Raw genomic sequence first — 22,195 nt, forward strand, 5'->3', positions numbered from 1 at the left:
CTAATTCAGGGAAGCAAGCAAAGCATACATGACAGTGAGGTTAAAGGTCGGTATGAAATTACCTCTCTTCTGTATAATAAAGCAACTCCTTTGCAACAGGAAGTTTAGGTGATAGAATACTCTTAATGAATGTATGTTGTTTTCGTGACCAAATGTTGAGGTGCTCTAGGATTCGCCAGTCCAAGAGGCAAAATTTCCGTTGTGATGATGCCTTTTTAGATCCTAATTCTAGGTTTTTTAGAATCCAAAATATTACTAAGCTTCTTAATCTTTAGCCTGTTTTTCTAAAACTTATGCTAGATTTATAAGCCATTCTGGATGTGTAAGATTAATACTGAATGAATATTTAGTTTTAGTTTTAGCTATTATGAACAGTATAGATATCTTTGCAATAGGACCAAAAATAAGCTTTTTGGATTTTTCCAGGGATCCAGGATTCCATTTTTTTAATACTTTTTTGTTCTCTACCCTGATTGGTGTTCTCTGGGGTTTAAAAAAAATTCTAGGGAAAAGAATATGTTATTTTTGCTATTTTCTTGCTTGCCTACTCTTTTATGTTCCATAAAATTTGGAATTCCAAGTATTGCAAATTCCACAGAAGCTCATTAGTTTCTTCAATAGGTGAGCAAGCAGATGTCATGGTGGGAGAGCAACAGCCAGTGGACAAAAAACATCCAGGAGGTGTCAATTTACCAGAAGCTCAGCCACCTATCCTTGTCACTGCTCATGAGGACGGACACCTCCGCTTGTGGACTATGGAGGTGATGGAGCCCAGTAAATCTGGGAATAGGAAAGAGTGTGAAAGATAAAAAAGATACTTAAAGAAGATAGTTAAATGAATCTTAGCCTTCTTCCATATGGCATCTACTTCTAGCCAAATTGCAGCCTGCACCCTGATAATGCTACTCAAGCTTTAGAAGAGGCCAGCATAATAACTCAACAGATCAAATCATCAAAACTGCTAATTTAGCTATTTTAAATCTTTTGTTGAGCTATGAATATATGCCGCTAAGTATTTTATTGGATATTTAAATAATATTAAAGGGCATTAGTGATGTATTATAGTAAAAGATTATAAGAACTCTGAAATGTTGAGTATAAATGATTTGGGGCAGGGTTTGAATTAGGAGGATAGAAGATGATGAAAAGAAAGATCTGGACTAACCTGGGGATGAGGACAATGAAATCCTTGGAGAAACAAGGGAGGTGGCCTCACTTGCAGTAAGGCTCCTTCATACAGGGAAACCCAAAAAACAGCCACAGTTTTGTGTGGCGGATAATGGGCTTCCACAGCACAGAACAGCATGGCTTGGCTGTCCGCCAGGATAAAGCTCCAAGCCTATCAGTAGATCCTAGCGCATTAGTGGGAAACCCCTGGTTTGAAAATATAGAATATTCTAACAGTAACTTTCCCCGAGATGATTTTGGTGTTAGAGCAATGCCTTTTTATTTTTCTGACAGAGAAATGAAAGAGTGAGAAAAATTGGAGAAGTAAAATAAAGTCTCAGGAAACGAGTAGCAGATTGAAACTCTTTCTTCTTAAGCTCGGATTGTTTATTCCCTAAGCAAGATAATACGTAGGAGATCCCTTCCCAGTGCTGGCTTACACTAAGCACTGCAAAACAATCTGTCTGAATTTGAATCTCCTATAATCCCTCATCTTGCACCAATATTCAAAAATAAATACTTCTGAAAAGGCAAATATTTCTGTTTAAAACAATTGAGATACGCTTAGACCTGAAAAAATGTTTGTTTAAAAAGAGAATATGTAATCGTAAATAAGGTCTGAAGAATCTCTTTAAAAGGATCATGGATGTGTAAAAAAAAAAAACGCAAGTATAGAGATAATCTATAATAATCCGAGTCTAGATGCTTATAATTAACAGTTGTCTACACCTTTAGAATATTTAATTTCCAGGAAATAAGTCCCTATGGATGGCTTTAAATTATTTTTTATTACCAGAAGAGAATCATGTTTCAGTAGTGAAGATAATTTTTAAGATATGTTATTTATAGAGAAAATCAACTTCAATATTAAGATTTTATAGAATTTATTGTCATAGAAAAAGCCTTATTTGCATTATACTTTACTTAGGGAAGACTACTGAAAGACATGCTACCCTTCACAAAACATTCTGCCATTTCTCTGACGTCGCTGTATACTGATTCATGTACCAGGGTACTACTGGCTGGAAATGTAGGTAAGTTATTACTCTTACATAATCAGCTACAGGCATCTTACCAACCTGCATGGTATAAAAATGGCTATAGGAAAAATATGCAGCATTTATTGAAACAGAAGAAAGACTAAGTGGGATGTTCGAGCATAAGAGAGTGTTATGAACAGCCTGCTGAATAAATAGAAGAATAAATGAATGTCAGGAGAACCTGAATTACTGTCATTCGTTTCAAGTATTCATAAACTATAAACATCAAATACATCATCACTATTATTACTTTGTACAAATTTTTATATATGAGATCAATTAAGAATAAGAAACAAAAAATTTAATTTATCTTCACTTATTCCTTGTCTAATGTTCTTACTTTCTTTAAGTAGATCTGAGTTTTTGACGTATATCATTTTTCTTCTCTCTGAAGAACTTCTTTTAATATTTCTTGCAAGGCAGATCTACTGGTGACAAATTCCCTTGATTTTCGTTTGTCTGAGAAAGTCTTTATTTCTCCTTCACTTTTGAAGGATAATTTTGCAGGGTACATCATTCTAGGTTGGTGGGTATTTTTTCTCTCAACATTTTAAATATTTTGCTCTACACTCTTCTTGTTTATGTTGTTTTTGATGAGAAGTTTAATGTAATTCTTATCTTTGTCGTTTTTTTTCCCATCTGGCTTATTTCAATACTTTTTTCTTTACCTTTGTTTCCATAGAGTTTAAATATGATATATCTAGGTGTAGTCATTGTTGCTTTTTAGTATCTAGTTTTTGTAACTATCATTTGGATTGTAGGGTGAATATCTCTGAATATCTCTGTAATAGTTTGGACTCTGGTAGTCATGTATTCATTTCTATTATCATCCACCCTGATCTTTAGCAGAACTTTGACTCTGGATGGATATAGCCACCTCCTCATGACTTATTAAGCCTGAAGCAAAATAATTGCTACATATAAAAATTTATGTGAAATTTCTGCTTTTGTTTCTGGTTTCTCAAATTCTATTTTTTACCATTATAAATGCCTGAATCAAAATAACTTGGCAGTCTGGGTAATATTTATTTAGACAACATGGTATCTAATTAAAGATTCTAATATTTAAATTTTATACAGAAGGACACGTTATCCTTTGCAGTATTAGTTCTTTCCTGGATCCACCTCATGATGATAAGGTAAGAACTTCAGTTTTCCACTTTAATTAATGAATCATCACATATTTATTGAGCATTTCTTTGTGCTAGATGCCACAAAACATGTAAATATAAGACTCCCTACTTTCAGTGCACATGTATTATTGAAATTTAAGCTACATGACAATTAACAATGGTCTGCTTATGGAAAGGGAGGATGAATAAGTAAGTGAGGGAGAGAGAGGGAATGAGTAAGCCAGACCACTGGTCACTTTGCATCTTCTTCATGTTTTGACTTATTTGTGAAAATTTATATAGCATTCCAGAGGTTAAAGAGTTCATGGGTCATCTAGTCTAAATGAATAGGGGACTTATATGAGAACTCCGAAGCTGCCAGGTCTCTAGTCACACAATGCTCTGAGGTAGATGATCCAGGAAGAAGTACTGTATTAGTCTAGGTTTATCAATGACAAAGAGGAAATAAACTCAAAGGGGGTACTATTGCAGCGCAAGCTCCCCAGCTGACAGCTCTGGTTCATGTAATTTTGGAATGTCTTCTGAGGCCCATTAGGGTCTCTAAACTTGGGAAAAACCACATCCTAAAGAAACATAACCAATCAGGCCTCATGATGTTTTTGAAAGGGAATGAGCTGGGATGATCCTCTTTCTTAATTCCTTGTAGCATATACCTCCCACCCCACACTCCTAAGAAAGAACAAAATCGCCAGCACCGCTTCTAGATAAATTCGAAAATAGGAAAAGTCTTTTTTGCCAATCTCATCTTTGGCTTTCATCTTCCAGCTCTGTTTCCTTCTATTCTTGCTTATATTCACTCTCAGTTCCCTGAAACTTTCTCCTAAGGCATTTCTTTCATCTAACCATCTACTAATCACTAACTAAATGAAATGTTAATTCTCAATTACGTGATAAATTGCTAAGGACATAAGATACTGCCTCTCTCAGGGATACGTGAAGATAAACAAATTTCTAAAAATGGGACCTTGGGTACCCCAACAAGCAAGAGAAGAGCTAATTGGGGGTAGGGACTTAACCATCTAGCACAGATGTCTACACCATTCACTCATAATCTTAGCTCAGTGAGAAATGATTTTGTTCAAGATTATATTTTTACCAGCATATACTTATTCCAAGGGCTATGCCTTATTGTCGCTCTCTAGAAATTCAAGCAGCTGCTTTCCTGGCGTGCTCATTCTTTGCAAATTACTCAAGTGATCTATGTGGAAGAAAAACAAGTGGTACTTACTGCCTCCATTGATGGCTCCGTGAGGTAAGCCAAGATGGCCTCAGACTGTGAATTCAGGGTTTTGAGAGAGAGGTAAAGGCTTTTAAGCTAAAGCTGAAGTATATAGTTCAAATACAATCTTGGTAAACTGATTAAAATAAATAAATAGATAATAAATTAAAAGGTAGCACAAAAGGGCTTTAAGAAGGTGGCCACTGATTTGAAATCCTCTTCCATGCCCAAGGAAATGAGATGCCATACTCATTTGTGTTAAAAAGTGTAATAAATACTTTCAATAAAAGTGGGTTTTTGTAGAATTATTTCAAAGAGTTAAGCAAGATAGATAGCTCAGAGAGTTAGACCCAAGCCCTGAGAGAGTCACAGAAGGAGGCTCAGGATCAGAAGTTGTAAAAAAGTAATAGAAAAGAGCAACTAATGCTGAGAAAAGTGAGCAGGCTAATTATTTCATTGACACTTTTATTGATTTTGCAAAGCTTAGTTGTTTTTAATTGCCTAGGTAATGCTAAGTACCTATACACAAAATGCTAAAAACACATACATATATAAAGAGAAAGAAAGGAAATGTGGTGGTATTTCGAGAACAAATTGCTGTATATTGAAATGTCTTAAAATCATACTAATGAATTATCCTCTTAAAAGAATGAAGTCAGGTAAGATTAAGAGAGGTAGAGAGACTTCAAAGTATCTTAAAGAGTTTAAAAATAATAAAAACAGAAAGGAAGGAATACTGTAAGTTGCATGAAAGGCCCTGGACTGGAATTCAGCAGACGCTAGCCAAGCACGTGGGCTCGAGGATAGAGGGTTAGGCAGGGACAAGGCTTGCAGTGTCTAGTAGACATTGACAAGGATTTGGATCTTTCCCCTTAAAGAAATAGCCACTGAGGGATTTTAAGCAGGGGAGTAATATGATCTGATTTACATATTTAAAAGATGATGTGTGGGGAATGGGTTGCAAGGCAGAGAAAGTGGGAGCAAGGAGACCAGTTTGAAGTCCACGGTGAATATAGCGGCTTGGATTAGAGGAGTGGCAACCGTGCTGGAAATAAAGTGGTTTAGATTTAAGAGCTATCTGGGAGGTAACATCAAGAAGACATGAACTTTAACTGAAAGGGGAGGTAAGTGACAAATGTCAAGAACGACACCTGGTATGTACAACGAGGTGAATGTTAGTGTCATTCATCAAGATAGAAGGCACTAAAAGAGGACAATATTTAGAATGTTGGAAGGATGAAGGAAAACTTATAGAAATGTGGAATTCAAGGTGAATCTGGGGGGCTAAGGTCCTATTTGGAGGCAAATGGCTAGAGCTACTTCCTCCATCAGAAAGGACATCTGCTGTTTTATTTGTAGGAAAAGATTAAGAACATGACATTTCATTATTAGAGATGTTTTTAAGAACTGAGTCCCTTGGTCTCTGCTCCAACTTAATTTCGAGCAGCAGAAGTGTTAAGTGGAGATTGAAACACACACACAAACACACCCAACCACACACGCACATGCCTCTGTTGTTGCAAGTATTCCCTGCTTATCTTAGTCTGTTTGGGCTCTATAGCAGAATACCTTAGACTGGCTAACTTACAAGCAACAGACATTTTTTGCTTACAGTTCTGGAGGCTGGAATGTCCAAGGCACCAGCAGATTCATGTCTGCTTAGGGGGTGCTCTCTGCTTCGTTAATGATGCCTTCTAGCTGTCCCCTTACATGGTAGATCAGGCAAAGCAGCTCCCTCAGGCCCCTTTTATAAGAAATTCCATTCATGAGGGCTCTTCCCCCATGACCTAAACAACTCCCAAAGGCTCCACCTCAATACCACTACATTGGGGATTAGGTTTCAACATAGGAATTTTGGGGAAACACAAACATTCAGACCATCACACTGCTCAAACCAGTTATTCTTGGCATGGAGAAATTACTTTTATGATTCCTTTGGGTGTAAATCTCCCTAGATACTCAGTTCAAAGAGCCTAGCTCTATTAATAGCTATCTCCGGCTCTTTTCATAACTAAATACGGCTCTTTTCATAACTAAACCATGTCCTTTTGCAAACACGAGCTGCCACTTTCTGAAGAGGTAGGCAATTTTAACATTCTAACTCTTGTTTGTCAAAAAGATTATGATTTTTAATAGGAAACAAAAATAATGGAGGCTTAACTTTGGAACACAGGACAAGTAATCAGTCTGAAGATGAAAGTTTAGGGAGGAAAAATGAGGCTCAGGGTATCTAAGGATCCATACCTGAGGCCCAGGAAATGATGCTGAGAGGGAGGATCAGTTATTTGGGGGAGTTCCACATGTAGCAGGAAACACATTGAAAGAAGGAGACCAAAAATCACTTCAGTCCTGGCCTAAAGCAGAATAAATTTAGAGTTTTTCTGAAGTTAGTCCCTCACTCTTCTAGCTTTTACATTTAAAAGGAGGGTCTATTTCCCTTTGGTAAATGCTCTGGCAAGGCCATGACATTTCTGTAGTGCTGGAGAATTAATACATATAAGGGATATAAGATGCTCATATTAAGTCCTCAGGACACTGTCAAGTGTGAGGAGTCCCAGCTGGACACCTCTGTTTCTGCCTCCTCCTCAGGGTCTACCTCTTTGACATGCAACACTACTAGGACTTTGTAGAATCTACTCTTAGTTCCTTTAGCCTGTCCTCCTTTTGGGTCATTGCAGCAGAACACATGATGTTTGTTTCCACCATTTACTACTCTGCAGTTGAAACCAAGAAATAAAAGGAAGATCTTCCAAATATTATTTTATCTTTTCACATGACATAGGGCATACATGCCTGCTAATGGTATTCTGTATCACTTTAAACCACATGAGCTATTAAGAGGGACCTCTTGGAGTACACGGATGGCGAAATTATGCATATGGATAAAGAGCCACTTCTTTTGCCATCCGACTTCAGAACTTGGTTGTAAAAATCAGTGCGGTATTTCCACAATAGTAGCAATTGTGGGTGTAGGTTAAGAAGAATATGATAGTAATGAAAGCATCGCTAGGTCTCTATTCCTACAAGTTCTGTTGATGTTGATTCCAAAAGTAGATAGCTGAGATAGAGCCCATTCTATGGCCTAGTTCAACTAATAGACTGTCAGTCAATGTGGGTTCTGATTAGCTTTAGTGGGCTGTGTTATTTTGGGAAAAATCTGTTTCTTGTTTTTTGGCTTTGATAAATGAATATCATAAGTACAGATTCAAATTAATATTTCCCCAAAAGGTTGCAGATTAGAGTCTAACTGATAAAAATATTTACATTGTGATTAGTTCCACAGTATTTAATAGGAAGTCTTGGACTCAAGTTTAGAATCCTTGATGGGCCAGAGCAAATCTTATACAAATGATCTAATGAACAGAATAAATTCCACTGAATTTTCCAGTTACTTTCTCCTCCCTTCCCTTATCTTTCTTCAGGCTCTGGCATGCTCTCAATGGTCATTATTGTGGATATTTGGGGCAGCGAAGGCTCTTTGAATTATCACAGACAACTGACTTCATTTTGCCTTGTGATGTTAGTGAATACCCCATAGAAATAAAAGAAGAAAGCAAGTTCACAGAGAAGCAGCAAAAATATGAATATCCTTTGATATTTGACCGGGAAAGGTAAGACCACTGGATTTTCTTTAGATGAAGATATAAGAGTTAAACTATCATGGTACTGTGACACTGTGCTGGACATGGAGAATTCAAAGGTGAAAGACCCAGAACATTTCAATGATTTCACAATCCAGTGCAAGGGAGAAATGTATAAACAAAAAGTTATAATTCAGTATATATAATAGTACTTCAGGGAATATTTAATTCTTAAAATAATAACAGAAAGGTAAACAGGATTTAACCAAAGAAGACCAAAGAAGCAATTGCTTATTTGTGGGGTAGGGGGAGTTGAGCATGCTTAAAGGCTTAGAGGAGGGAGGACAGAGAATAGAATGTTAGTGAGAGGCTGTTTTGTGCTTTTGCAAATTTCAGTCCTAGTTTTGGCTAGGGTTGGGCCTTGGTCATAATGGACGAGACAGATATTCATCTGACCTTTCACCATCAGCAAAGACTAACCCTACATGGTGAATGTCTCAGTGTCTAGCCCTAGGGGACCAGACCCACCTAGACTGGTGACATCCAGCAGACTGGAACTGAGGGACCCGACAAGGATGAGTCCAAACGGGGAAGAATCAGAGGGAGTTGTCAAAGATAAAGTCCTTTAAGGAAATCCTAAGTGAGTCAAAGATAAGGAGACCCAATGTTATCTAATCCAAAGGATGGTAGAAGGGCTGTAAATAGGAATCAAAGCTGAGAAAGAGGCCACACAAATTTGGATCAAAATACGAGAGATTTGAGATCAAGGGTTCCACATGACTGCCAAAACCCCGTCAGAGTGTTCAAGGCTTGCTTTGGCTGGCCAGTAAGGAGCACTGGAGAGGAGGGCTGGTGTAAGAGGTGGTGTGGCAGAGCCAAGCCTCATCAAGAGGTGGTAAAGCTCACCAAGCAAAGTTGATCAGTCCTACCTTTTGAGTGACTGCTTTGCCTTGAACATCCGTATGTCTTAGTACTTAAGACAATGGATTCTAACTTATTAATATGTGTCTTCTTCACTATACTGTGAGTTATTTGAGGACTGAGACTCTGTTTTGTGTATCTTTGTGTCCTCAGTTCTTAGCTCAGTGCCTAGCACACAGTAGGAGCTCAAAAGATATTTGTGGAACTCATAAAGAATGACTAATTGAGAACATCACAAAAAGTGGGAACTGCTGTAAATGGTAGATATAGAAGTATGAAAGGGTATGGTCTATTTGGGATAGCTTAAATGTAGGGCACATACCAACATTATGTTGTTATTCCTAAATAATTGTGGCTTCTTTGTTGCAAAATAGGCCTTCTTCTGTAGAATGACTTCATCTCAGGACATATTTATTGTCTTTTGAGAATGTTTAGTTATGACTTTCTAAATATATACATAATTAAGATTGACTATAGGGGAAGCTTCCCTGAGACACTCAAAAGTCAAGTTTTATAAAAGAGGTTTCTCCATCCCTACTATACAGTTTTTTTTTTCCCAATGGCTATTAATGAATTTAAATACATGGAGTCTCCTGGCTGGGTAGAAATAGCTATGGTTTCCATAGAGGGAAGCCTAGAAAGCAAAGTGGAATAAAAGTTAGGTGCAGAGATAATATCATTGGGACTGATGCCATGGGATCCAGGAAATTTGGGCACCAGAAAAGAAAGACATAATGGATATTTTTTTAATTGGCAGAGAATAAAAGGTGTGGGTATGTACTTAAAAGGTGTGGGTATGTACTTAACATTTTTTCATGTATCTTTATATGTAGATGGAAAAATATGAGCTCAATGTCCTTACGGATATTTTTTTAATTGGCAGAGAATAAAAGGTGTGGGTATATACTTAACATGTTTTCTTGTATCTTTATATGTAGATGGAAGAATATGAGCTCAATGTCTTTACTGTTCAAACGTACACCTCGCAAAGCCTTTGAAGTGGAACAGGATTTCAAGTTTTTCAAGTCTCTTTCTTCTCCCAAGGTAGCTTTAAAAAACAAAAACAAAAACAAAAAACCTTTGTTTTTATTTTCATGAATTCAAATATGTCCAGTAATGTAGTATATTAGTTTTCTATTGCTGCTGTTACAAATTACCACAAACTTGGTGGCTTAAACAATACAAATTGATTATCTTACAATTCTGTAGGTCAGCAGTTCAACATGGGTCTCACTAGGCTAAAATTGAGGTGTAAACAGAGCTGAGTTTCTTTCTGGAAGTTCTAGGGGAAAATCCCATATTCTTTAGTTTGTGGTCCCCTTCCTTCATCTTCAAAGCCAGAAATGTTTCATCTCTCTGACCATGTGGTCACATGCCCTCTGATCCAGGAGAAAAGATTCTCTGCTTTTAAAGATTCATGTGATTAGATTAGGCCTACCTAGATAATAATCTCCCCATCCCAAGGATCTTAACATAAACCACATCTGCAAAGTCCCTTTTGCCAAGTAAACCAGTACATGCACAAGTTCGGAATGGGAAGAATAGGGTGTGGACATCTTTGGTAACCATTACTCTACCTTTCAGAGACAGACACATTTTTCTTCAGTGCAGATAGAAGTGTGCTTCTGTTCATTCTATTTCTATTTTTAACATGTCTAGAGAATGTATATAGCATAAGTCCTTAGATTAAGATCTGGCATTAATTAATAAAAATTGATTTCCTCAAGATAGTCCACAAAATGAACCAAACATACCTTTCCAAATGTATCTCCCATTACTAACCTATGGTTACCCCACTGACTACAAATCAGACTAATTGTTATTTCTAGAACTGAGAATTCCTCTCAGTCTTCTGCTCCTGTGATTTTGTTCACCTGGGATCTGTTTGCCATACCCATAATTTCTCTCCATCTGTCCAAGGTGGACAGGGTGGCCTACCTTTGTAACACATACAACTGACAAAAGATTAGCACATAGAATGTATAAAGAACCCGTAAAAGTCAATGACAAAAAAAAAGGTCCAATTAAAAATGGTCAAAAACAAGGAGGAGGATTTGCTTGAGTTCAGCCCTTTATCAGGTGTACAGCATGCAAATATTTTCTCCCATTCTGTAGGTTGTCTATTTGCTCTATTGATTGTGTCCTTGGCTATGCAGAAGCTTTTTAATTTTATCAGGTCCCATTTATTTATTTTTGTTGTTACTGTGATTGCTTTTGGGGTCTTTTTCATAAATTATTTGCCTAGGTGGATATTTATAAGTTTTTCCAACATTTTCTTCTAGTGTTCTTATAGTTGCATGCCTTAGGTTTAAGTCTGTTATCCATGATGAATTAATTTTTGTGAGTGGTGAGAGGTGCAGATCCTGTTTCAGTCTTTTACATGTGGCTATCCAGTTTTCCCAGCACCATTTATTGAATAGGGATTATTTTCCCCAGTGTATGTTTTTGTCTGCTTTGTCAAAGATCAGATGGCAATAGGAGGATGGTTTCATATCTGGGTTCTCTATTCTGATCCATAGGTCTATGTCTCTGTTCTTGTGCCAGTACCATGCTGTTGTAGTTACTATAGCCTTGTAGTATAGCTTGAAGTCTGGTAAAGTGATGCCTCCCAATTTGTTCTTATTGCATAAGGTTGCAATGGCTATCCAGGGTCTTCTCTGGTTCCATATGAAGCACAGAACTATTTTTTCTAGATCAGTGAAAAATGATGTTGGTATTTTAATGGGGATTGCATTGAATCTCTAAATCACTTTGGGTAGTATGGATATTTTAACAATGTTGATTCTGCTAATCCATGAGCATGATGTTTTTCCATCTTTTTACATCCTCTGCAATTTCCTCCCTCAGTATTTCAAAGTTCTCCCTATAGAGGTCTTTCATCTCCTTAGTTAAATATATTCCTAGGTACTTTATTTTCGTTGTTCCTATTGTAAAAGATATTGAGTCTCTGATTTGATTCTCAGCTTGACTGTTGGTATATATGAAAGCTACTGATTTGTGTACATTGATTTTGTAACCCGAGACTTTGCTGAATTTCTTTATCAATTCCAGTAGTCTCATGGTAGAATCTTTGGGGTTTTCTAGATATAAGATCATACCGTCAGCAAAGAGCTATAGTTTGACCTCTTCTGCCCCCATTTGGATGCCCTTGGTTTCCTTCTCTTGTCTGATTGCTCTGGCTAGGACTTCTAGCACTAGGTTGAATAGAAATGGTGATAGTGGGCAACCTTGTCTGGTTCCAGTTCTAAGTGAGAATGCTTTCAATTTTTCCCTATTCAGCATGATGTTGGCTGTGAGTCTGTTGTGTATGACTTTTATAATTTTAAGATATGTCCCATCTATGCCTATTCTGTTAAGTGTTTTTATCATAAAAGGGTGCTGAATTTTGTCAAATGATTTTTCTGCATCTATTGAGAGGATCATATGGTCTTTGTTTTTGCTTCTATTTATGTGACAAATTACATTTATAGAAAAAATCAAACAACCATTAAAAAGTGGGCAAAAGACATAAACAGAAACTTTTCACATGAAGATAGACTAATGGCCAACAAACACATGAAAAAATGCTCAACATCTCTAATCGTATGGGAAATGCAAAGTAAAACCACAATGAGTTATCATCTAACTCCAGTGAGAATGGCTTTTATCAAAAAGTCCCAAAACAATAAATGTTGGCGTGGATGCGGAGAGATAGGAACACTCATACACTGCTGGTGGGACTGCAAACTAGTACAACCTCTGTGGAAAGTAGTATGGAGATATCTCAAAGAACTAAAAGTAGACCTACCATTTGATCCAGCAATCCCACTACTAGGTATTTACCCAAAGGAAAAAAAAAATATTTTATAAAAAAGACACTTGCACTCGGATGTTTATAGCAGCACAATTCACAATCACAAAGATGTGGAAACAACCCAAGTGCCCACTAATACATGAGTGGATTAATAAAATGTGCTATGTATACAATGGAGTATTACTCAGCCATAAAAAATGGTGATCTAGTATCTTTTGTAACAACCTGGATTGAACTGGAGATCCATCTAAAAATGGAAAAACAAACACCACGTGTACTCAATACTAAATTGGAACTAATTGATCAACACTTATGTGCACATATGGAAATAAAACTCAATGGAAATCAAGCAGGTGGGAGGTGGGAGGAGGGAATGGGTAAATTCACGGCTAATGGGTACAATGCACACTCTCTGGGTGAAGGGCACACTTATAACTTTGACTCAAACTGTACAAAAGCAAATTATGTAACCAAAATGTGTGTACCCCCATAATATTCTGAAATTTAAAAAACAAAAAACAAAAAACAAAGGGGCAGAGCAGAATTCTCGAGCAATTATCCCTCACTGAAACCAGATTGACAAATATAGAAAAGTCTGATGATAGCAAGTGTTGGTGTTTTCTGGCACAATCTTAACACTTATCTACTCATGATAGTAGTGTAAATAAGTAGAGCCACTTTGGAAAGCAACATGGTATTATCTAGTAAAGCTGAAAATAGGCATATCCTATTAAATATATACCCTTGGGAAACCGTCAAACATGTGCTCAGGAGACAGGTACAGGAATGCTTAGAGGAAGTACTGTTTGTAACAGTAAACACCTGAAAGCAGCCTAAATGCTCAGTAACAGTGTAATGGGCAAATAAATTATGGCATATTCATAAATTAGAATACTGTAGAGCAATAAAAATAAATGAACTAGAGTAACACCTATGTGAATGAATTCAACATTTTATTGAATGAGAAAAGTTTTACACTAGTATATATTAATACATAATTTCATTTATGTAAAAGTCAAGAATAGGCAAAGCTAAAGAAAATATTTGGTAAGAAGAATACAAGGTAAAATTATATAAATAAAAGCAAGAGAATTAAAAGCACAAAATTCAGGACTCTTATTATTAATGGATTGTTAATATTAATGCCTAAGGTCAAATGAGCAGAAGTGAGACCAGGGAACTGTACACTGAGAAGTTCAAAGTTGAAGGTGTTGTTCCAATTTGTAAAGCAGGACAGTGAGTCCATGAATGTCCACTGAAAGTTCAGTATGTCTTTATTCTTTAACAGTGTCTACTTCATATTTAATGACTGTTTAATATTTTTCAAATAAAACAATTTTCAAAAACTCTACTTTCTGTCCAAATGGAACTCAGCTTTTTTTCCCCAAAGACAGGGTGATAAGGAGGGAAGAAACAGGGTGTGGAGTCTAACAGGCCTAGGTTTAATTTTAGATAAGTTATTTTATTTCTTTCCTCATCTGAACATTCCTCAAAGAGTTGGAGGATTAAGTGAGTACATTTTAGATTCTCAATAAATGTTAGTTCCACTTTCTTCAAAGGCCCCAATCTCTCCCTGCTTTGTGTCTCATAACGTGTTGTCTTAGCATGTGCTACATTAAGTTAGAATTTTTTTATTTACATATTTACCTTTACTTCCTACCCCCACCACTAAATCATAAGCTCTTTATGAGCAAAGATATATACATAGCATGTAACAGATACTCAATTTTGTTAATAGGATTAAATAGTATAAGCTAGAAATAAAGATTGGTATTCACTTTTAATATTCTCTTTCAATTTAGAGGTAAGAAATCATGTTTTTAAGAAGTAACTTAAATGAAACATTAAATAAATTTGGGGGAGTCTTTAGAAAGGTTTTTAGAGCCCTTGAAATAATTGAATGCTCCAAATATTTCAAGCCTTGCCCTCTGCTTACCTCAGTTGGTTGGTAAAATAGCAAAGGTTCAATGCTGAAGTTGAATTAAAATGCCTTTCACTTAGGATTATCTGATTTTCACCAGTATCTTAGTTTTGCCCATTCCTTTTCATTCTCAATTATGTAATGTTTATCTTTTCACTTATTTTCTGTTAATTTCTTTTTTAACAACTCATGATATGTGATTAATTTCTTTTTTATATATTGCTACCAGTGATAATATGATGATACCAAATCTTACATTTGAATAGCACTTTAGTTATTTATGTATATATGTATTATATATATATGATTCTTGGAACTAGTCAACAGGCAAGGACCTTGCCTAAGATCATGCAGCTAATAAGTGACAGAGCCAGGATATGAACCCAGGTATTTTGCCACTGATGGAATGCATCCTTTTCATTAAACATACGTTCCTTTGTTTTGCAGATTCGAAGACATGCTCTGGAAGGTTTTATGACTGAAAATAGGGAGGCAGGGATTGTTTTCGGTTCTCTGCCTATATATAGGGTGAGTTGGATGTTTTTGGGACTAACTAGATGGTAACAGAGCAAGAGGGAATATGCCATCTCATTTCTGACCCCGGGCTACCAAATAAGGTTGGAGAAAATCACGTAACTAAGTTGACCGAAGCTTCCATAAATGTATTGTGTCCAATTCCACAGAAGTCTTGGGTTCTGTGAGTCAATGGACTGGATCACTTGCCTCTTTTCTACCTTGGTGGCTCTTCATCACCTACAGGATAAAATCCCAATGCCTTAACCTGGCCTACTAACCTTCCACAATCGGGCCTCATTTTCCACCACATTCTCCCCATACTCTCCCTATACTCCAACCACACCAAATTACTTGCCATGCGTTAAGCATCACTGGTCTCTCCGTTACTTCTGTGACCATGCCTGTGTGGCCCCTCCACGGAGGACCAGTCTATCTCTCGTTTCCCTCCAAATCCCTATGTACCCTTCAAGTCTCCAATCCAGGTAAAGAACTTATTAATTAACCCAGGAAATGATAAACCAAAGACCAAATATTTCAACCTAATCTTAACTTTTATATTAAAGTTACTTATCTTTGTCAAGAACATGTTCATCCTAACAGGTATCAAACATTTATGATAACAAATGATGCTAAGGGTGAACTCTCTAGAATTAATAGTGGGCAACTGGAGGGTGTAATTTGAAGAAGGTGGGCCTTCTCACCCCTCACCCCCTGAATTCATATTACAGAAGAGATCACTTAAAGTCTGACTAACTTATTTATGACTTCCAGGTGGCAAGCCCCACTAGTCTACGATTCCTTCCGCTCACTGGTTCAGAAGCACAAAGGGACTCTTCAGATGGCATCATAGGAAAGAAGAAGGGAGGTCACGTTCAACATGAAAGAGTAAGTTAGCACTAATTCTGCTGTTGAGTTCTAATTCCACAGTGTATCCCATTTCTGTTTGTCTTTAAATTATTTCTCTGTTCTCAGAAATGTTCTGTGTCTAAAATTATTTCAGTTCATACTGAAATATTCATTTATGAATATTCCAGATGTGTATGCTTTAGCTCAATGAAATGAAAATCATAAATTTCTAGACAGACAGGACCTGAGCTAATGAAGTTTTCCTAGAGTTTTACCACTGAAATTCAGTGAGTTGTTCTAGAAACCAGGCATTTCTACACAACATAGCTGAGGGCTATGGAACCACCCTTGCTTCTTAATCTTATTGTACCTCCAGGATGAAGCCATGACATCAATCAGTTTCTGGGTCACCAGCAAAAATTTTTCTTATATATTAATAGGAATAACTAATATACAATGCTTTACAGTTTACAAAGTGTTTTTATAAATGGTTCTTTTTATTTTCACAGTAAGTACAAAGAAAACGTTAGACCTATCTCAGAGTTGGGGAAAAATGGAACCTTAAGCAAGATCAAGTGCCTTGTCAAAGAGCACATATTAACTAAATGATAAGCTGAAATCTACCCTGACTCCAAATTTCATGCTCTTTCTATTAAACCATACCAGCCTACACAATGCAAACTCTGTCACTTTTCTACTACTATTAGAAACTTGCATGAGCCTAACTTAACCTGTGGCCATTTATCCAGTCATTAAAATAGATCAAACATTAAGGGAAAGATCTAACACACAGTAATTTTTATAAGCCTCCTTTCTATGAAGTCAGACTAAAAACAAAAAGGAGATGGTTCATATTGTCTGTGCCTAATTCAATAACAGATAACAAACACAATGACAACAACAGCAATTTTAAGAAGCTGCTTTATTTAATATAGAAAACTTTACCATAATTTTGTTAGCTTTTGCATTTCAAGAGAATATAAATGATTCCTGTTAATCATCAACTCTGCCAATTATCCAAGTAAGAATTTTTGGCAACAGAAGAGATTTCTATAAAAACAATATCATTTACTTTTAGTTGTTTTGAGTAACAGACAAAACACAGTGCTATAAATAATCCAAAACTAAAAAGCAATCAAAAAGTATTTGTAATGAGTTTTATAGTTCGTATATTTTGTGCCCCATATTTGCATTCTTATTTAAGTTTTGCCTCATCTAATATTATTAAATGTACTTTACATTCTCTAAGTAAACACTAAGTGGCAGAAGGAAGATGGCCAAGTATGTCTTAAGCACCACCGAGAAGACAATATTGAATTAAAAATTAGTCATTTTGTTTGTTTGTTTTTGTTTTTTTTTTTTTGAGAGACAGAATCTCACTCTGTTGCCCAGGCTAGAGTGCTGTGACATCAGCCTAACTCACAGCAACCTCAAACTCCTGGGCTCAAGCAATCCTCCTACCTCAGTCTCCCAAGTAGCTGGGACTATAGGCATGCACTAGCACACCTGGCTAATTTTTTCTCTTTTTAGTTGTCCAGATAATATTTTTTTTTTCTATTTTTAGTAGAGATGGGTCTCGCTCTTGCTGGGGCTGTGGTCTCGATCTCCTGAGCTCAAGTGATCCTCCGGCCCCCCAGAGTGCTAGAATTACAGATGTGAGCCACCACGCCCGGCTAAAAATTAGTCCTTGTTAATCTACATAATGACTAATCTATACTCCAATAATCAGAAGTTGACTCTGCTATAACTAATTTTATCAGACATCATGAAGAATGATAAAGTATTTGTACAAATACAGAGACAATTTTAATATACCTGATGTTCAAATAGATGCTTTATTTTCTCTTAATCACTCCGATAGGTTATTGACCACACAAGAAAGGCAAAGGGAGTAGATGTCTCAATTTGCTCACAGAAAAGGGGGCACAAAACCACGATTAAAAATTCTTTTCTGGCCGGGCGCGGTGGCTCACACCTGTAATCCTAGCTCTCTGGGAGGCCAAGGCGGGCGGATTGTTTGAGCTCAGGAGTTGAGCCTGAGCAAGAGCGAGACCCCGTCTCTACTAAAATTATTAACTGGACAACTAAAAATATATAGAAAAAATTAGCCGGGCATGGTGGCGCATGCCTGTAGTCCCAGCTACTCGGGAGGCTGAGGCAGGAGGATCGCTTGAGCCCAGGAGTTTGAGGTTGCTGTGAGCTAGGATGATGCCATGGCAATCTAGCCCGGGCAACAGAGTGAGACTCTGTCTCAAAAAAAAAAAAAAAAAAAATTCTTTTCTGTTTTAATGAAGAAAAGAGTTAAGAGTGGTCATGGGGGTTGAAATTAGTTTCCAAGATAAAATTAAGTCCTTTGCAGAAAATTGTGCACTTAGTCAGATCACAATAAAATCTGAAAACTAGGATAGATTAAAGCACCGCCATGTTGATTGTCTGTAATTTTAGGAACCCAAAGAGCCTAAGTGGGAAAATAGTGGATGAAATAAAATTAATAAATACAGATAAAATGCCTGTTTTCATAAAAAAAAACATTTCCAGAGAGGTGGGCATAAAATGACCTCACAAAGTTTTGGGTAGAAATTTCATTTTAGTGAAACCAGTATTTTGGAATAATTATGGAAAACCTTAAAATAGCCATCATGTGCCTTGCACCATTCCAGGCACCAAGATCCATTTATAGACCAAAGAGCTCATAGTACAGAGGAGAGAAAAATCCTCTGAGCAAAGAGTCCAATAACAGGGATCTTAATCTCTTTTAACTTATTATTTTTAAATACAGAAATTCTGATTCCAACTTTTAACTTCTTTAAATGGTTTTTAAATCTCTTTAGAATTAAACAAATTACAAAATATTAACCATTGTACAGCAAAACATAAATTAGAACATGAATTTTTATTTTCTTTTTAGTTTAAATATGGGAAGACAAGGGGAGAATGTGAACTTTGTGAAGTGTAACCCATTTTCAAAATTGTGAAAACATATCCAATCATAGAAAAATGGTCAGGTGCAGTGGCTCACACCTGCAATCCCAGCACTTTGGGAGGCTGAGGCAGAGGATCACTTGAGGCCAGAGTTGGAGACCAGCCTGGGCAACATAGCAAGACCCCATTTCTAAAAAATTTGAAAATTTAGCCAGGCATGGTGGCACGTGCCTGCAGTCTCGGCTACACAGGAGTCTGAGATGGGTGGATCCCTTGAGTCCAGGAGTTTGAGACTGCAGTGAGCTGTGATTACACCACTGCACTCCAGCCTGGGCAGCAGGGCTAGACCTGGTCTCAAAAAAATAAATAAATAAATAAAAAATAAAAATGGCCAAGTGAAAGATAATACATAACGACATACTGCATAGTTTTTCCAAAGAATAGTTAATGACAAAGAAATTATCACAATTTTATTTTAGGTGAAAAAAGTATATAAACTCAGTTATAACTCAGTAATATGGCTAATCATAATGGTGAACATTTCTTTTCAAGTTAGTATAGGTATGATACTATGTACTTTATATCACACTCTTTCACTTAATCTTTGCAACAACTCTTTGAGGTAGTTGCAGTGATCATCCGCATGTTATACATGAGAAAACTGAAGCACAGAGGACAAGTAATTTACCTGTGATCCCAAAAGAAGCAAGTAATAGAGCCGGGATTTAAAGCTGGCAGTTTAACTGCAGAGCCCAGCTACTGCAATACAATGCAGTGTAATTCAGACACCAGTGAGCTGCTGGGTCTCCCCTGGTCAGAATAACCTTATGAGAGTTTACAAATAATAAACACTGAAGAAGCACTCCCTTCCCGTCATGTTCTATCCCTTCACCTGGCTTTACTTTTCTTCATAGCTCTGATCATGACCTGATGTTGCACCACATAAGAATTCATTTTATTTCCTAAGAGCATGTTCCATGGCATCTTTTTTTCCCTTAAAAAATGATTTATTTTTCTTGTTTGTATCCCATTAGAATGTAAGACCTGTGAAGGCAGAAACTTGGTCTTGCTTATTCTCTGAGGCAACTCCAGTGTCTAGAACATAGAGAAACTCAAAGAACATTTGCCAAACCAAATAACAAATTAATTTTAAAAAGAAGTAGAAGAAGAAAAATAGGAAATAAAAGAAAGAAAGATCCATGCAGCTTGGGAAGTTCCCACAGCTGGGGTTCAGCAGGTTGATCTAGGAAATAAGTCTCCTGCCTTGTCTCATGAAGAAAGAGGAGTTGTCATGTGACCTGCTGGTATCCAAGCCTGAAGGATCTTTAGGGGGTTGAATCCTGACCTTCAGCAGTCATTCATTGTCTTTTTCTTTTCCTTAGAACTCTACATCTCCTCGTCCCTTTTTCCTCTTTCTCTCTTCTTCCCCATAATAGACCATAAAACAAATTGATATATACCGTAAATGTTGGTTGAACATTATTGGCAAAATTAGACACTTCTTGATCTGAATTTTTAAACAAATTGAGTTTAAATTTTTGTATCTATTTCTTCACAAAACATCCAATTCAAAACAAACTTTCATTTCTCCTTTATGTGATCATCGCTTGATTTTATCTTCCTCTGAGTCGAAGGACTCTGATATTATTAATATGCAGTTTTAATTATTAATTAACTAATTCTTATTTTGTTTTGCTTTGAACCAACCCTTTTCAGATTACACAGCTGAGTCCCAGAACAGAGAACTAACTGCCCAGTTAAACAGTTTACAGCTTCTGCTCTTGCACCGCAGCCTTCAGGAGCCCCACCTCCTATTTTTAAGATACTTTTACCCTGGAGGCATACAGGATTGTTAAGCAAATAACTATAATTTTTTTTCTAGGAGGATTAACATCTCTATATAAATTAGTGATGCAATTTGCCTCTGGAAAATTGTGTTTGTTATATACGCCAGTTACTAACTGACATGCTCTTTATTTCACAGCCATCACGAAGGAGAAGTTTTAAAAAAAATTTACTCCCACAAATAAATCTGGCTTCTTCCTTCTTCCCGACCATGCCCAAATAAAGAGAAAAATCACAAGTGGCTGCTACACATAAAATGGCAAAGTCTGGATGATACCCTGGTCTGGGTGAGAGGGAGAGTCCACCAGACACTGTTGGCCATCTCCGTATCCTCAGGCTACTGATGGAGAAGCTTAGGAAGCTCTGGTGACCTCGACTCTGAACACCAAGCAAGCAGAAAGCAGCCAATAGTTTAGGCAATGTTTCTCGTTTACTGTGAGCAAAATGACATCATAAGGAAACAAATTAAATCAATAGCATAAGTAGATCTAAAATAATATGGTTATCGGTGATTAGCTTTCTACCTCCTCCCATCGTTCACCTTAATCCATAACCAGAATTATGATCAGAACAGATGCGGTAACTGGCAAATCACTTATGTGCCATGCTGTGTAGTATACACAGAGAATTATTGTTAAAAAGAAAAATGCACCAGGCAGCCTCTAGCTATTTTTCTTCTTCATTTAGAGAAATGTCATTGGGAAGAAAATGTCTAGCATTTCTTAGATAAAGTTAGAAATTATTTATATTTAGTCTAAAAATAACTCCAGGTAAATAGAATTTGAATTATCTGATCTTTCTGAGGTTCATCTTTTACTAATTCTTTTATTAATTGATTTGGTATTGAAATGACCAGATGATTCATTTCATTTTTCATTTCACATGTAAAAAATGGGAGCATCTAAATATGATCATTAATAAATGAAATTTTAAATGAGTCAAAGGCATGAGGAAAGTATCAGAATTGAAGCCTGAAGATTGGATGACCTGGGCCTCTTCGAGACATGATTCTGAACTCTTGAGTAATAAAATAAAAGTATTCCCACGTCAAGGGTTGGTCTACTTTCCCCAAAGTACCGGGACACTTGATAAGAAAAAATTGTGGTCCCTTAATTTTTGATTCTGCTTTTCCACTCTGTGTAGAATTTTATAATTCTTAAAATTGCACCATCTTTGGAAACCAAGAAAATTTTTTATTCATGTAAACTCCATATTTACACATTTCTTTTCATGTTCATTTCTAGGCATGTATAGTACTATTAATAATTATTGTTGCTAATAGGAATGTGAT

The 22,195-nt window shown here is 36.6% G+C and overlaps 1 protein-coding gene across 1 annotated transcript in view; it reads left to right on the plus strand.

Moving 5' to 3' along the window:
- Positions 1-21,559, plus strand: part of WDR64 (WD repeat domain 64) — a 110,246-nt gene extending 88,687 nt beyond the window's left edge. The window contains exons 18-27 of the mRNA XM_012644366.1: positions 10-46; positions 622-761; positions 2,096-2,201; positions 3,288-3,346; positions 4,483-4,592; positions 7,982-8,170; positions 10,000-10,105; positions 15,223-15,303; positions 16,063-16,176; positions 21,044-21,559. Coding sequence (XP_012499820.1) covers positions 10-46; positions 622-761; positions 2,096-2,201; positions 3,288-3,346; positions 4,483-4,592; positions 7,982-8,170; positions 10,000-10,105; positions 15,223-15,303; positions 16,063-16,176; positions 21,044-21,127 — 1,026 coding nt within the window. The 3' untranslated portion in view covers positions 21,128-21,559. The remainder of the gene's footprint in view (positions 1-9; positions 47-621; positions 762-2,095; positions 2,202-3,287; positions 3,347-4,482; positions 4,593-7,981; positions 8,171-9,999; positions 10,106-15,222; positions 15,304-16,062; positions 16,177-21,043) is intronic.
- The last annotated feature ends 636 nt before the right edge of the window (positions 21,560-22,195 follow it).

Source organism: Propithecus coquereli, unplaced genomic scaffold (genome assembly GCF_000956105.1).
Source record: "Propithecus coquereli isolate 6110/MARCELLA unplaced genomic scaffold, Pcoq_1.0 Scaffold210, whole genome shotgun sequence".
NCBI classification, from domain to species: Eukaryota; Metazoa; Chordata; class Mammalia; order Primates; family Indriidae; genus Propithecus; species Propithecus coquereli.